The 16,862-nt window shown below is 41.5% G+C and overlaps 1 protein-coding gene across 14 annotated transcripts in view; it reads right to left on the bottom strand.

Annotated features, from left to right (window-relative positions):
- Cadps (calcium dependent secretion activator) overlaps positions 1–16,862 on the bottom strand; it is a 480,817-nt gene that overhangs the window by 119,427 nt on the left and 344,528 nt on the right. For 4 of the 14 annotated variants that reach the window (XM_077105438.1, XM_077105454.1, XM_077105437.1 and 1 more), the window contains 5 exons: positions 7,128–7,229; positions 5,746–5,809; positions 5,003–5,126; positions 2,284–2,352; positions 1,386–1,403 (listed from right to left, as the gene is read on the bottom strand). In XM_077105438.1, the coding sequence (XP_076961553.1) occupies positions 1,386–1,403; positions 2,284–2,352; positions 5,003–5,126; positions 5,746–5,809; positions 7,128–7,229 (377 nt within the window). The remainder of the gene's footprint in view (positions 1–1,385; positions 1,404–2,283; positions 2,353–5,002; positions 5,127–5,745; positions 5,810–7,127; positions 7,230–16,862) is intronic. The other 10 variants (XM_077105450.1, XM_077105449.1, XM_077105442.1 and 7 more) reach the window with 3 other exon arrangements.

Below are 16,862 nucleotides of genomic sequence, written 5' to 3'. Positions count from 1 at the left end.
GAGGATTAAATGTGTTAACACAGAAAAAGCATGTAGAATCATGAGAGGAGTATGATAAGCATTAAGTAAGCCTTAGTTTTTTTTTTTATTAGCAATATGGTTTTACTTATTTGCAGATTTTTCTCTATCAAGAATGCCTTCCCAATCTTCAATTCCAGCTCCCCTGAACTGATTCTGATTCATCTCTGCCAAGATGAAATTCAAGCCTTATCACCTTATGAAGACTTCTGTGGCTTTCTGACAGCACCCCGACGACTCTTGCACACGCACTCAACCAACAGGTATTGCAGTGTACTGAATGTGTCAATTACACACATGCACATATGTTCCATGAGGCTAACAGCTGTCTCCCTCTTGTTTACATAGTACCTGGCTTTGAACAACCGGTTCAAGTTGGGCTCTCACTAAACATTTGTCCAGTGAATGAATGAATGAATGAATGAATGAATGCCTTTCCCACCAGAGAGAGAGAGAGAGAGAGAGAGGAGAGAGGGAGGGGGTCAGGCTCATGTGTCTTGATCATAGTTTTGTGAGTCTTCTAATATTTACTGCTAAACTAAGGCTTGGCTCAAAAATGATCTCTGAATTGTCCAGAAATAAGCTCAACTGTTAACTCTAGATGTGACAATTATTATTTTTTGAGACTCTTAGGTCTTAAAAATAATGACTAATATTATACATTTATGAACATTTTTAGCCAGAGCTCCTCTCAAAATAGGCTCAGAAGTTTGGGGACCAAACAAGAAGAAAACTTTCGAAGCCAGAGGACTTTCTAGGAGCCACCCCTCTGGGAAACTTCCAGCAATGACCCCTGCTCCATTTGCCTGTTCTACGTCATCACAGAATACATACAAGATACAACACGGACACAACTTCCGTCTGTCTTGGCCAATAAACACTCATCGAAGAACACAAACTTCTCCATAGGGCAGAAAACAGAAAACAAAACCAAAAACAAAAAATAAAAACAAAAAATAAAGAGAGAGAGAGAGAGAGAGAGAGAGAGAGAGAGAGAGAATGAAAAGCAAAAAGGAAGATTCATTTGGTTCAGTAACTTTGTGGTTTTTTTTTTTTTTTTTAAACGCGCATGAGGCCAAATCACTGTATCCTGAAACCAAAGATGAAATGAATCTCTGCAGCAAAACCAGAATTCTTTCCTCCAAAGCTTATGCCTTTATGGAAATTCTGCTCTATAAAGGTCAACATCAAATGGGCATGAGATGTATTTAGACAGCACAAATTAACTCCTTAAGTATTATTGCAACTCCGCATGGCTCTCTGGGAGTACATACCTTAAGGAGCTATTAAAAAAACAAAAACAGAAACAAAAACTGAATATAACTCAACAGTCCTGATAATCGATAATGCATATACAATTGGTTCACCTGCGTCCTTTTGATTCTCTATTTGAAAGAGAGAGCACAACAAGGAGAGAAGAGAGAGAGAAACAAGAACACATATGCAAGATTAATGAGCAAGTGGACCACAATGCCCCCCAACTTATGTGTGATACATGGTATTGGAAAGCAAAGGTTGCCCTTGGGTTCCCACCGCCCCGAAGTGTGGGGGCCAGCAAAAAAAGGCTCCTTCACAGAGGTGGAAAATGCTGCACAAATAGAAAATTAGTCAAATTAAGTTTAATGTGAAATCAAGCTATGAAACATACATGAACTCTCCAAATGACAATTAAGTCATATGTTCTAGCCAGAGCTTCGAGGACAAAGGACAAGTCAAACCCTCCAGAGAGAACAAGGGAAAGCTTCCCAGCTTGAGAGAGAACAGAGGGGAGGCAAATGAGATCTCATTTTTTACAGAGCGTGGACCACCTCACGTGATCTCGTACCCATAGTAGTTTGACCTCTCCAACGTGGAGAAGGAGGCATTCCTTTGCTCCAAATGTCCTTCATCTGACACCTAATGCGTTGCTCCCCCAGCCTAACTGCTACCTTTGGATTGTGTACCAGTGACAAGCACTTTACAGATTAGGGTCACACACAAGCAAAGTAAAAATGCATTCAGGTCACAGACAGAGAAGAACTGAAAAACTTACAGACGAGTTTGAGTTTATCACAAACAAATGGCTTAATTGTCTAACCTGTTTTAGGTTGATAAAAAAGTGACTGGACTTCTCACACTGGGTTTCACAGACAGAACCAACAGACAAGCCAATGCTAAAAAACTTGAAGCAAGGAGAGTGAGTTGGTTTGGACCTGGATTTTTCTTGAAATAATGAAAACAGAAAAGAGTGAAGGAAAGCGTGGTGAGGAGGTGGTAGGTACTCACGAATGGTTAAATCCATCACTTGGGAGGCCAAGCAGAAGACAGGATGCTCATACATTTCTCTCTTTTTCCCTATAAAAGAGGATTTGGGCATGCAAGAGGCTTAGGTCAGAGGTAAAGAGGTCAAAGGTCACAGGTTAGAGGAAAACGTTACATTAGCTCAAAGGAAAATAGCCACAGAGTATTTTGGGATCAACACAGGATAAAAGAAAAAAAGGAGTTTCAAAAATTGGTAATCTACTGGATTAACCATTCAGCATGCCGTGAGTCACGAGAGAGATTGTGACCATGATCTTACACGTCTCTTTAGAGTTGTTGGCAAGAATACAATGACCAAAAAACATCATGAGTCAAGGGGAAACAGAATCTCATTGATTTACGGCTCCAAGATACTAAGGATTTAAGACTTTAGTATCTAAGGCTCTTTGAGGTATTTCTTCATAAACATAGTCGCCAGCAATATTACTACAACTTCTTTCCAGAATCCGCAGGGCACTAAGCTGTTCATGCTCACAGAGTGAGCTCAAATGCAAAAAAATGGAAGATTTCTTTTCCGAGGTAGGATCAGAACCTTGTGAAAGAAAGCTGTCTGGTAGTAATATCTTTGAAGCTGCAATGTCCCAGCCCAGGGTGGACTATGTTCATGAAAGAAAACCTGATACATGCAGCCAGAGGATGTTGGGTTGTCTGAATTAACAATCCCAGCATGCTTTGAAATTGGGGTCTCAGCCACTTTTGCAGAGGTCACGTCAAAAAGTGGCTGAGCCAATCACGGACAAGGAAGGAGAGAAGCAGAAGAGAGCGGGTAGTGTGGAATGAGGTACTTCTCTGAAAAGAGAGTTGAAAAAAAAGGATTGGTTTCTTCAAAGAATCCCCAGACCTAAAAGTCACAGTGCAAAAGATAATTAACACAACCGAGAAGAATTGAGGCACAAAAGGAAATTACAGACCAGCTGATCTACTTTGGAAATGAATGCATTTTTACTTACAGATCTTAAAGTTTGTTTTTTGGATTTATTTATCTGAAAGAAGAGAGCAGATCTTACCAAAAGACTAAGTAATTGCTAGACCAAGATCTATGAGGGAGCAGCCACGGTGACCAAACGTTTTCTGATCCCATCCCATCTCTGTCCTTGCCTAGAATTATTCAGTACCTGGTTCACTTGACCAAATGCAATCATTGGTTGCAATCATTATGTCCTGGGACGGTCAATGCTGGAACAATTATCTGCTAATATAGCCCTTTCACGATCAATCTTCTTGTTCCTCTATTTTTATCACTCATTACCAAGTCAAGAGTTGATAAACATCCTTTTAGTGCCCAATTCTTAAGTGTTTCTCCTTGGATGCATAACAATGAATTCATTACCACTGGTACACAATTTGCATCGTCAGACAGACAAAATTGAGAGAGGGAGAATATGTGATGTACAGAATGCTGCAAATTTGACATGATCTTGACCTAATTCTCTAAGGAAACAAGGACTTTGGCAGGGTAAAGTGGTAGGGTCTGGGTGGTGGGTTAGTTTCTTTCTCTTTTTTAAATTTTATTTTCTTCCCCAGTCCTGTCCTGAGGTAGACAACGTGCCTTTGCTGGACTTGGTCAGGTGTCGTGTGTTTCGTGTGTGACAGAACACCAGATTCCAGAATGCGGACACATCAAGTTTTGCACACAAAACTTCCACATTTATACACTTACACCACTGGTCAAGTTGGGTGTGGTTTTCAAATCACCCTATAGCAGCCAACGGGGTAACAATGAAAAGTAATTAATACCTCTGCGAAGAAATAGGTCCCAGAGAACCATTACCTTTCTCAACTCGAGTTTACTCAAAGTGCCTTTTGGGTGATTATAGGATCATCAGTGACCACTTTCCTAAAACTTGAGAGGGCAGTGGTAGCAATCATCCCAGGTCTTTAGTAGCAGTGAATGAGATCTAAAGCTAACCTGAGTCATCTAGGGCTCCATGCCAACCTGCCATCAAGTTCAAAAGCTCTCATAGGATAAGGTACTTTCTTTTGTTCTCCTTTTTTTTTTTTTTTTTTTTTTTTTTTTTAGTACTAGAGATTGAACCTAGGGGCACTTTACCACTGAGCCATATCCCCAGCCCTTTTCATTTTTTATTTTGAGACAGGGTCTCACTATGTTGCTCAGGGCCTCTCTAAGTTGCTGAGGCTGGTTTTGAACTTGTTATCCTCCTGCCTCAGCCTCCTCAGCTGCTGGGATTACAGGCATGTGCCACTGTGCTTAGCTTGGACAAGATACTTTCAAGGGGAAGGAAGGCTTAAGGCTAAACCTTGACATTACATTATTCAGCTTTTTTTTTTTTTTGTTTTGTTTTTCTAATGCTATCAGCAGGAGATAAGAGACTGCTCCTTTTCCCTGTGTTTAAAGAAGGAAAGGCAGGTAGCAATCTAACCAAATCCTTTCCTGGGAGAATATTAGCAGAACAGACATTTAGGGCCAATGTGATCTCTATAAGGACCTTAGTTATCTTATCATATCTCCATTCACTAGTCTTCCCCGAAAAGGCTGGCTCCTGAGCCTCTTATTTATTTATTGGACCACAGCCAAGAAGCTTCTAGATTTCAAGTGCTTTCAGGTTTCAGCTTAACATACTCAGATGGACCACTGTTTTCTGGTGCCCATAGGGGGGAAAAAGATTTCCCAGGGAGACATTGTATAATTAAATTCAAAACTGGGGACAGAAGGGAACCTTACCTTCAATTTTGGCATATTCAGAGAGGCGCGAGTAGTTGACTAGAGCGGCCTGCTCTAGACATTTACGGATGACCGTTTTTACCTCCTCTTGTGGCACTGGGGTAACAATATCTTTCATCAAAACCTTTAGGCAGAAAGAAAGGGGGTTATTGAGAAGGTTTGAACCAGGCTTACTCCTTTAGGCTATTCCAAGGTTTGGGGTTTAAAATTAGTTGTGATTGCCTCCTGGTCATTGAGCAATGATGGAGATATGTGGTTAAAGAGAAAATACTGTGGCATGCCTGTAACCCCAGCAACATGGGAGGCTGAGGCAGGAGGATCTCAAGTTTGAGGCCAGCCTTAGCAGCTTAGTGAGATCCTGTCTCAATAATTAAGGAAAGAAAGAAAGAAGGAAAGGGCTAGGGATGTAGCCAGTGGTAAAGCGCCCCTGGGTTCAATCTCCAGTACCAAAAACCAAAAACCAGAAACAACAACACAAAAACATAGAATGGTAATGCATAGTTAGGAGGCCAAAGCCCACCCACCCATCAGGGAAGGGCCAGGAACATCTTTTCAACTTATCCTAACTATTTGGGGGTCCGGAGATAAAATTTCTAGCAACTTGGCAGTTTTCTCATTTTTATTCTGATGTTTGATGAACGGTAAAGAAATTCTTTGGAAATGACAAAGTGGGTCATTCAACAACACTATTTCGTTACCATTTGGTGTAAGTCTCCTTATCAGTCTTTCACTTTCGTTCTTACCCTTTCCAAGAGCGAGAGAGTAGCTTTTAAAGCACCTTCGGGCCGACCAAATGGAAAGCAATACCTAAAAAAGACACAAAATTCTTCAGGTTGCCCAGATCGATTACATTTTAGCAGGAAATATGCTGCGATTTGATTCCTATAGCAACTCTCTCCGAGGAACGGAAAATGCTTTTTATTTTGTCACATTGTGTTATGTTAATCTGAATTCACACCATATATGTGTGTATATAATGTATATATGTGTATGTGTGAATAATGACTAAAGAGGCACTCTGCAAATGTCTGCGGCAGAAAAGAATATTTAAAGTGATGACATAAGGCTGTGTTTAGATTTCTATTGTGAAGCAAAACCATTAGTTTGCTCGAAGGTGACCCTTATTATTATAGAGGTGGGCACTTAAAAAAATTTGTTGAAACAGGCTGAAGTTCAAAGACACATTAAATCCCCCAAGCATAATGCGTGAAATAGAAGAGGGAGCTCAGAGTGAATTCCTGACTCTTTGCTTTCTTGAGGTTTCTCCTTCTTATTGCTCCCTCAAGCAGAGGACTTTGGTGGCAGATAGAAATATGTCAGGTAGCCCTACAAGCCACAAGAGCTATGTCAGGCTGTCATGAGCTCTTTAAACCACTGTTCTTCATACCGAAAGTGGCATGGGTGGCTTCAACTCACACTGTCCAGGGTGGCTTCGGTCAAGTTCTTTAACCTCTCCTGCTCTCATTCTATACAAACTACCCTACAAAGTCCTTCCCAATTAAAAACATAAGCTAATAGATTTCTGTGACTGGCACATGGGAAGTGTTTAATAAATAGGAAAAATTACATATACTCTTTCTATTTCAAGATCTCTGGCCCAGAAGCACTTGCATAGCATTGGAAATGCCCAATTTGCTCCAAGGGAGAAATGGGCTTTGTGGTGGAAACATCCTGTACTGGATCTTTCTGCAGTGTGTGTGGGATATCTGGTCTCCCAGGTGAATCTAAATCTCTCTCTTGCTCTGCAGAGCCAGCTCATCCTACTTTTGGTGGTGTGGGAAAGGCAGAAACTTCTGGGAACTGCATGCCCAACCCCCATGTATTATGATTCGCTGATTTTTTTTTTTAACTCTTTTAATCAGAAACTTAAAGAAGCTTCAAATTCAACTTTTAATAATAGACTGATGACCAATGTCATCTCCTAAAAGGAAGGCTTCTTTCTTTGAGTAGAAAGAAAATGAACTTAATTGGAAATTGGCTAGCTACTGCCGAACCATGTTCAATGGCTGGTTTTCCACATTCAGTTATTTTGAGAGATTCGACGTATCGCTGACAGATTGACGGTTTAGGGGAACCGAGCCTCCCCAGTTTCACCCTCCTTATCAGTCCAAGCCCAGATCCTTACCTAAAGTGCGTAATCTGATTTTCCAGCAAAACTCGGAGTCTCTCTTTGATTTCTTCAAAGCGTTCCTTTTCTTCAACAGTCACAGTTCCGATTCCGTCAGGCCTGAAGGAAGACATGTTATGAAGTGACGGCTACCTCGTAGGCTGACATTGTAACACCAAATCTCTAGCAGGAGGAAACTGTCCATTTTAGAAGCAACAATTACAATGATCGCTGTGACTGCCCAAGAAGCCCTGCTATTCAGGGCAGGCTTCTAAAGAGGATGGGTTGGTTTTGGGGTTGTCATTTTGGGGACATCTGCAGAACCATAGCTCATTTCTTAGGAAATGGTGAAATGTACCCAGGGAATGCTTTTCAAAGTCCAGCTCCTAGACTTCTTCTATTTGGCTCACAGCTTTAAAAAAAATGGAATTAGTTGCCAATATTTTCTTCAATTAGGAAAGCTTTATAATACTTTTCTGATTTCTAGTTTCTCTGGAAAATTCAGAACAGCTGGCTTAAGGGGCAAGAATCAACAAACAGCTCCTCCCTCGGCTGGGGTGGGTGCTCATCTGGTCCACATCTTGAATCTGTTTTTACCTGTCTCTCCTGTACGCACTTAAGTTTGGGACCCCTGAATCATGCACACGAATTCCTATGAAAACCAGGTGGCATTTGAATGTCTGACTTTCCCAGTGTTCAATGCCCCAAAATAGCTCAAATTTGGTTTACAGTACTACATGTTCAGATGAATTGAAGCCTTTGTGTATTCAATGAAGCACCACCCATCTTCCAATCTTAGGGAAGGACTGCTCATTGTAATAACAAGGTAGACCCTGGGGTAAAGAAGTGATTTCAGTTGAATCAGAGTCATATCAGGTTTCTGTGTCACCCCTGAATACATACACATTTCCCCAATTTGTTATGGACCGTTCAAGTTGAAAGTATAAAGAGGGTTACATATCTGTAACCCAAACTTATATGTGCCAAATTAGATGCAGGATCATCTGACCCATTGAAAGCCTTCAGCTTCCTAGATCTCATCGGGACTGGTTTTTGACTAGGGGCTGAGCCAGTCTGCAGATGGATATGTCACTATGGAACTTCCATGAGATCATGACTCAATTTGCAAATGTGAGTTGTCTTGAGACCAAACAAATGGTCTTGTTTAAATGCCTTTTCAGGAATCCAGCATAAGTTGGGAAAATCCTTTATATCATACCAGTCTGAGGGCACAGAAGACTTGGCAATGGATGGCAAAGTCCCTCCTGTCAGGGGTAAACTGGTCAACTTCCCTTTTCTCTAAATAATAAAAATGTCCTATTTGAATAATGAGGAAATTTCCCTTCTCCTACATCATAAACAAAACAAAACAGAAAAACAAAAAGAAAACAAAAACAAAAACAAATAGAAATTTGTCTATTTCTTTATACTTCTCCAAACTCATGGGCAACAAGAAACAAAATGGAAAGTATCAAGTAGTCTATGGAATCTGGGTAAAAGAGCCCTTATCTTAAAATTTTCTGAAAAAAAAATTCAAATGTGATGTTAAAAAGTTGATTTTAAATTTTTTTGTTTTACATGAAAAATGTCCATGAACCTGTGCTTAAATCTCAGGGGAACCCCATTAGCAAAATGCATGCTTTGCTTTCCTTGATAACTTCTCATGTTTCTAAGTTAGAATTTACTTTAGCCCTGGCCTTTGAGTTTTGTTTACCCAAAACTCAGTTTGCTAATGCATTGAACATACCTATGATTGGCATGTACAAGCATACACTTAACTGGGGAAAAAGGGGTCATTCAAATAATTTCATTTTCCCAGCAGCTCCGGAGGCTGAGGCAGGAGGATCACGAGTTCAAAGCCAGCCTCAGCAAAAGTGAGATGCTGAGCAACTCAGTGAGACCTTGTCTCTAATAAAATACAAAATAGAGCTAAGCTTGTGGCTCAGTGATTGAGTGCCCCTGAGTTCAATCCCCAGTAGTACCCAAACAAACAAACAAACAAACAAATCCCAAAACAACAACAAATCATTGCATTGTTAGTGTGGAATTAACCCAGAGAAAAATGATATTAATTTATAATTCAGGGAGGGGATTCTAGACCACAACCAAAGCATGGAAACCAATTTCCATGGACAGTCCAGAGATGTCTGGAGCCATTATTAGAAGATCAAATTTTCTGTGAATCAAATCATTCATTACCCTTCTGAGGCAGGCAGCTATTTCATTTGTGTGTGTGAGATGATAAAAACTGAACATTTACATGTACCTCACTTCTCAGCTCATTCTCACTACAAAGGATATTACTGCAAATGTGAAATGTGATTGTGTTTTCTGCCTTTTGTTGTTATGATTGCATTTGTAATTATTAAGGTATCGGACAGAAGCTTCTGCTTCCCATATCACCCTCTCTGCGGACTACTTTCTACAGCCTTCATGTCACTCTTGGAAAAAAGTAAACAACTACCAATTTACTGATGTAGCCTCCTTAATTTGCTCCTTGATCACCTATGTTGGTGTGAATAGTTTTATTTTAACATAAATAAAACAACCCAATCTCATTAAATCTGTAGAGCACGTCATACAGAGTTCGCCAGCAAAAACAGGTGATAAAACAAATCTCAATGCTGACATGGAATGCAAATTTGTTTGTAATTGCCAGGGTTGCTCTGAAATGGTATTGGGAACAGGAAAATGCTGTTTCGTGAACTGAGGAGGAGACACCCTCGCCCCACCACCCCAAGGAAATTAATTGGTCAAAGATCACAGGTTGTAACCATATCAGTTTAAAAACAAAACTTTCCCTGTTTGGTTTGGTTTCATGTAATTATTTTAAAAACTCTGTCAGACATTCATTTCTTTTCTACTGACTTCTTATCGTTGGTCAAGGTTCATTGTGCAGGTTTGATTAGGCCTTAAAAGGACTACTTATTGAAAAATCCTGGTACAATATTTTGGGGGAGCACTGTTTGCCATAGAAGCCATAAGTAGTTTTTCTAGAATAGTGGTTCTCTAACAAAAGCAAGTCTTGGCATCCCTGGGAGGGCTTGCAACAGCTCTGATCACTTGGCCCCACCCCAGAGTTTCTGAATCAGTGGGTCTGAGCCTGAGAATGTGCATTGCCAGCAGTTTCTTTGGTCTTATAGAGTTCCAGGACCACAGGCTGAGAACCACAGTTCTAGAGGAACAAACAAGCAAACTCAGAGCAGGCTCTTCCAGCTGCTGAAAGGGTCCATTTGATTCAGGTTTCTGAACTTCCCTAAGACTGGGGTGGATTTGGAACCAGAATCTTCCACTGGAGGTACATGGTCCACTTATTCATCCCTTGCAAAACTGGCATCTGCACTGTTCCCCGGGTACCATCCAAGCAGTGCCGGCTGCAAAATAAATAGCAATGGTAGAACTGAAATGGGTGTCTCTCAGGGGCCAGGCTTTTGTATTTTTTGGTTTTTGTTTTCTTCCTGGAAACATTTGGGGGTGTTTCTATAATTGTCATAAAACTGGCTCTGTGCGCTGTTCCTTTTTTCAATATTTTTAACATTCATGGAGTCACAAAAAATGAGAGAAGAAGAGGGATGAAGCTGGATTTTAAACTTCTAGCTAGGAAACTCCAGGCTGAGAAGTGTCTATGCAGAATACACGATTCAGGGCCTGAAGGTCTCTTCTCTCGTGGCTGAGTGTGCATGTTCTGGGCTTTGGCTTTTTAGCATCCATCGCCACATTCTAATGGCTCCTAAGTTTGGAGGAATGCCCTCAGTCACACTGTGGGTACCCTAGGGGTCTGCTGTCCATTCCTAATACTTAAGGGCTTCCTAGGGGCCAGCTCTTCCCTTTTACGGTCACTATCCACCTAAGCTGGACTATGACTCCAAGATCAGCCACCTGGACCTTCTTCTGAATCCTTACCCTGAGTGAGGCAAAGGCAGATGAAATAGGTGGAATTTGTGTGGCCCACAGCTGGGCCTTGACCTCTAACTGTCCCTTAGAGCCAGGAAAGGATTGCCCCCATGTTTTAATTCAGCCTGTCTGTAGGGGATTCCCAGGTTGTTCAAACACAGAACCCCTGCTTGGGTCCTTCTCCTTGCTCTTCGGGGACTGCCTTAATTCCAGTTTTCTGCTCCTTTTCTTTGAGATACTTGGCAATCATCCCGATCAACTAGCTTTTGCTTAGATTAACCAGAATTCCTTTCTGTTGCTGATGTAAGTCCCCAAAGCACACATTCCCTCCTTCCCCAGGCACCTGAGTTTTACTAGACCCGTGGACGTCTTTGAACCTAGCTTTAGGAACAAGCACGCACGCCACGTCCACACAGCCCCTGGTCTCTGGTTCCACCTAACTGCACACTGGCTAACAACTCACTTCTTGTATATCATGATCCTGCAAACTTGAGACAATATGCAGGTCAAGCGCCGTCATTTTTGGAGCCTGGCTGAAGACCGGAAGGTCTTCCACCTGGAGGCCATCTCTGGAGCCAGAAGTGGGTCTCTCAGGCCACAGCAGACTATATCGCATGTGACACGGCGGGCATCTCCGGAATCCACCTTTCAAGTTTTCGGCAAACCATTTTCTCACTGTCCTTCACAAAGTTGACATTTTCGGCAGCACGATAGGAAAGATGTCACGTCGGCTGCTCTTCAAGTTCTTGTCACAGTGGTTAGCACCAGTTCTGTCATCTTCACTCTCCTCACAGTCTCCCATCTTGAGCCATGTCACAAATGATAATACATCTGGAGTTGCAGTTTTCTTTCTTTCTTTCTTTCCTTCTTTTTTTTTTTTTTGGTCCAATTGAAACTATCAGAACCCAGCTCCCCAATCCTTTGGGTTACTGGTTTTGCAAACTATTTTCCCCTTACCCCTAATGCTTCTGACTTGAGCTTATTAATGAATGCCTATTGTAGGATTAATTCAATAGAGCTGAAGCTCTGTATGCAAAACATTAATTTTGATTTTGATATTTGAGATTAAGCATGAACAAGGAATTCCAGCTGCAGTGTGTTTTTAAAAATGATCTGACTTCTTCTGGTTCATTAGATGGCGGTTACACACCCACAGGAGTACACAGGATTCCTAGCACTGGATTTTTCCTGCAAGTATGGTTTTCTACATCATGCTGAAATCTGGGCCACAGAACCCTCTTTTGTAAGGTAAGATGTCTTTTCAAGAAAGTCAGAGCCAGGCGCAATGGCGCATACCTGTAATCCCAGTAGCTCAGGAGGCTGAGGCAGGAGGATCGCAAGTTCAAAGCCAGCCTCAGCAAAAGTGACGTGCTAAGCAACCCAGTGAGATCCTGTCTCTAAATAAAATATAAAAAAGGGCTGGGGATGGGGCTTAGTGGTGGAGTGTCCCTGAGTTCAATTCCCGGTACACCCCCCCACCACAAAAGAAGGCTGGGATGCAAAATTAATTCCAAGCTTACAGTGATTGACATCTTCTGATATTGCATCTATTTGGTGATGTAGCACAAAATCCAGGTGTGAAAAGAAATGCATGAATTCAACAGAAGAGGAAGGAGCGTCTGGCCCACCGCTCTGCATACAACCAGCTTTAAGCCTCTGATCGCTCCCAACGAGGGGTAAAACTCCAGCTGAAGAGAGAGTATAGTTCCATTTCCAAATGCAAATGTCCACATATGTTGGTGAGGCACTGTAAACATGATATATTCTCTCTCTCCAAATGGATGCATGCCTGCAGACCGCATTATGGATCCATGAAAATGTCCTTAAACAAGCATGATAACTGAATCCTACTTGCTTCTAAATTGTTCCAGAAACACGAGAGCTTAAAGGGCCAGAGCGGGACAGAATATCTTACGTATTCCTCTTAAGGTTCTTTAAACAGGACATTTACACGAAATGTTCTTAAACCTTGACTTGTTTTAAACATTTGCTTCTCCTGGCAATACTTTATCCCTACATTTTTTTTTTTTTTTTGAGAGAGATACAATTGAATTTAATCCCAGTGTGGAATATTTCTCTTTGTTTCTTTTAAGCAGTTAATAACTACAAATTCAAGTTCACACCAAAGCATTATCCTCTCCAAAGGAGACATCCCCGCTTGCTCATCTGGATGGTTTGTATAATTCTGGGTTAATTATAAATTATAATTAGGGCTCTTGCAAGCCAGAGTCACCACTGCATTATGAAAGCCAGCCTTACCCCTACCCTCTCCTTTCCTTCCAGTCTGTGCCCTTTTCTAATTATGCCCCGACGCCCTGGGGCTCAGACACGCTGCTAAAACAAATATATCAAAGTGTTTCTATCTTGACGAGTAAGACAGGAAGCAAAGCAACAACACGAAATTTCTACACCATCATAAGTGTTCCTTGTAACTCCTTAGGGTTGGCTATTAGTCAGTTTTTAAAAAGAGTCTTGGAGAGACCAAAATTCAACTGGTAAGGTCTTTTCTAACCTGTTCACAGTTTAGCCAAATAGGCAGTTACAACCCCAACAGAGGGAGAGGGTTGTACTCTGTTATTATCAGACCCAAGGGGTTCAGAAGTTTCTCCCTAATGAACAGTCACAAAGAATACAGATGCTTTTGGTGTAGAAACATTAATCAGAGGGGCTCAGGAGTGGTCCAGGTACTGAATGAAGCGAGACCCCAACAGATGATTTGAGAAATAATATAAAATGCAGGAAAGGATGCCATTTCCAAAATTGCATGGATCATTTTGGATCAATTTTTGAAACTGCATTAATCAGTTTGGATCAATTTCCAAAATTGGTACTGCAAGGATTTTTCCATTTGGGGAATAAAAGGAGAGGGGACGGCTTTACTTTCCACTCTGAAGTTTCATCCTCTGTTGGACTGAGTGGTCAGAACAGTAACATGAGTGGTTTTTTGGTATCTCATTCATACTGATGTGGTGGGACCTCTCAATATATGCTTTTGTACCAATGATTTCAATGACCACAGGTTGAAGACACATTGGTGGAATCTGAGATGAAAGATACACATTACTAGTTTGCTAGGGGCCAGAAAGACTGAGCAAATGGGAGCGATAATTCAGCACATTTCACAAGATTTCATGTCTGAGTAGGAAAAACCTGCTGTTCTCATAAGGGGAAGTTTCCTCCAGGAAGCGAGTCACATGGTTTCAAAGGAGACATGCTCTAAAAGGGAACTTCTCTTAGGATATCTCGGATGCCTACTTTTATTTGAAATGGGTTTGAAAGCTTTCCTCCTCTTGTACAAATAAATACTCCCTATTAGACCTAGTTGGCTCTTTAGAATCTAGACAGCAAGGGTGACCATGACCAAGACCAACACCTGCCCACAGCTGGAGGGCCAGTTAGAGATGTGCTTATGTTCACAGGGCAGCAATACCTTGCAATGGTGCATAACATGAGACCAAGAGTGTGGGGGTTTATTATTATGCCCCACCTATGCCTGCCTGCTACAGCATGTGCTCCATTGAGAGAGAGAGAAAACACAGCTATCCCTACAACACTATTTAAATTTAAAAAAAAAATTATTGGTTCTTCTTCGCAGTTTTTGTTTTTCTCTCTAAGGGAAATAGAGTTAAAAGGCACCAGACACAATGCCTGTGTGTGTGTGTGTGTGTGTGTGTGTGTGTGTGTGAGAGAGAGAGAGAGAGAGAGAGAGAGAGAGAGAGAGAGAGAGAGAGATTAGAATGGAATTTATGTTTTATTCATTTACTGTTAAATAGACATCCACAAAAAAATAAAAAGAGCCACTATGTGACATGAACTTGGAGTGAGGGCCAAGTGCTGGAGCAAGGACACGGCAAATAAGCCACTTTTATGGTGCAGAGAACAGAAGATAGAGATCTAAAGTGTGGTCATGGCAAAAGAGACAGGAAGAAATGGAGGCACCTGTGAGATACGCAACAGTGCTGACGGGGTATAGTGATTGAAAGTGACCTACTGCAGAGGGAGGAGGCATCCAAGGTGGCTTCTGAGTTTCTCTCTTGGGCAAGTGGATAAAGGAACCGCTTATTTACTTAGGGATCTTGCCAGAGTGATAGAGGGGTGGAGCAAGTTCCATGTGACGGTTTTAAATCCTGACCCATTAGGGCTCGCTTGGTGTCTGAACATGGGCAGCGCCGTGGCTCCAAACGAATCTCTCCAAAGAATCTTTGGACACATTTGCAGAGGTTTTTGAGAAAGGATTTTTAAGAACGTGTGCCCTCTTACATCTGCTTGCAGACTCATTAATCTATGCAGCTTATTTTGGATTGGGGCGGTTGGCATTATGGATTTGTTGATTGCTGATACAATGTACTTTCTACGCAGGCCATATGTGAAGAGCAGCACTGGCATTCAAGAAAATGTTAAATAATAATGTAAATGAGAAAAATTTCCAATCCCAATAATCAAGGGATCCAAGGAACATTGACGCACGATGGTGCAGTCCCCGGAGCTGTTTGATTGCCTTGTCACTGTGGGACAGTGACCAAAGAGATGCTAATCTAAATGTCATCTAGAAAGAATACTAAAAATATTATGGTGAAAATTAAGTACTGCAACCTTAGGAGCTGATTTCAAAATGAGTAGATAGAGCAATTTACATCTGTGGATTCGATGATCGCCAAAGGCAACCGGCTGAACATGCACACATGTTGCTTTTCTGTCCCTCTCTCTTTTGAGAAAATGGGTTTAAAGAATTGGCCCAAATGAATGTTCCCTCAATCAACGAGTTTTCAACTTTGTTATATATTAGGCTCGTCTGTGATTTTAAATTCACGATGCGTAGGCCGCATCCCAGATGAGCGAAATCAGAATCTCTGCAGGCGGGGCCCAGGCGTCTGAATTTTCACACCCATCCTACCCCACCAGGTGATTCAAATATGCAGCCCAGTTGAACAACCAACACCTCAAAGAGGTATGATCTGAAGAACAAATGTCTTAGAATCGTGGGGTGGTATTAAAAGCAGATTCCTGGCTCCTTGTGAAACCAACAGAATTGAATTATTTGAGGATAGGACCCAATATTTTGAATTTTAACAAACCCTCCATTGGACTGGTGTGCATGCTACTACTGCATAAATGGAATATCAGTAGGGATATCTATTATACTTTCAGATGAAAGAAAAACAAAATCTATGGAAAAGGGTAAAAAATTACCCAGGGGATTGAATCCAGGGGTGCTGAACCACTGAGCCCCATCCCCAGCCCTTTTTATATTTTATTTAGAGACGGGTCTCACTGATTTGCTTAGGGCCTTGCTAAGTTGCTGAGGCTGGCTTTGAACTCGCCATTCTCCTGCTTTAGCCTCCCAAGCTGCTAGGATTATAGGCATGCACCACTGCATCTGGTGGGAGTTGGATTTTAAAGTGTTTCCAGGTGCTTCTTTACCTTAGTACTACTGACATTTGGGGCCTTGTTTGCAGGAACTCTCTTGTGCATTACATAGGATGTATAACAATATCCCCATGACCTTTACCTATTAGATGACAATAGTATAATGTGGCAATCCAAACTGTCTCCAGTCCTGTCAAAAGTCCTATGGGGGAAAAATCACCCCCAAGTTGAGAAGCACTTTCTTAAAAGACATCAAATATGTGGATGGGTTCATATTGTCTAGTGCTTATAATTATGATATAACTCTTACAGGAAAATTTTAGATGTTCAAGGGATATTAAGATACTAAATCTGCTCATTTTACAGATGAGAAAACTGAGGCACAGAAATAAGACAGAGCACTCCTGAATTTAAGAAGAATAGTTTCAGCCAGGCATGGTAGCACAAGCCTGTAATCCCAGTGGCTTGGGAGGCTGAGGCAAAAGGATCATG

The sequence above is a fragment of the Callospermophilus lateralis genome, chromosome 1, assembly GCF_048772815.1.
Source record: "Callospermophilus lateralis isolate mCalLat2 chromosome 1, mCalLat2.hap1, whole genome shotgun sequence".
NCBI classification, from domain to species: domain Eukaryota; kingdom Metazoa; phylum Chordata; class Mammalia; order Rodentia; family Sciuridae; genus Callospermophilus; species Callospermophilus lateralis.
This window is presented reverse-complemented; position numbering and strand designations above follow the sequence as displayed.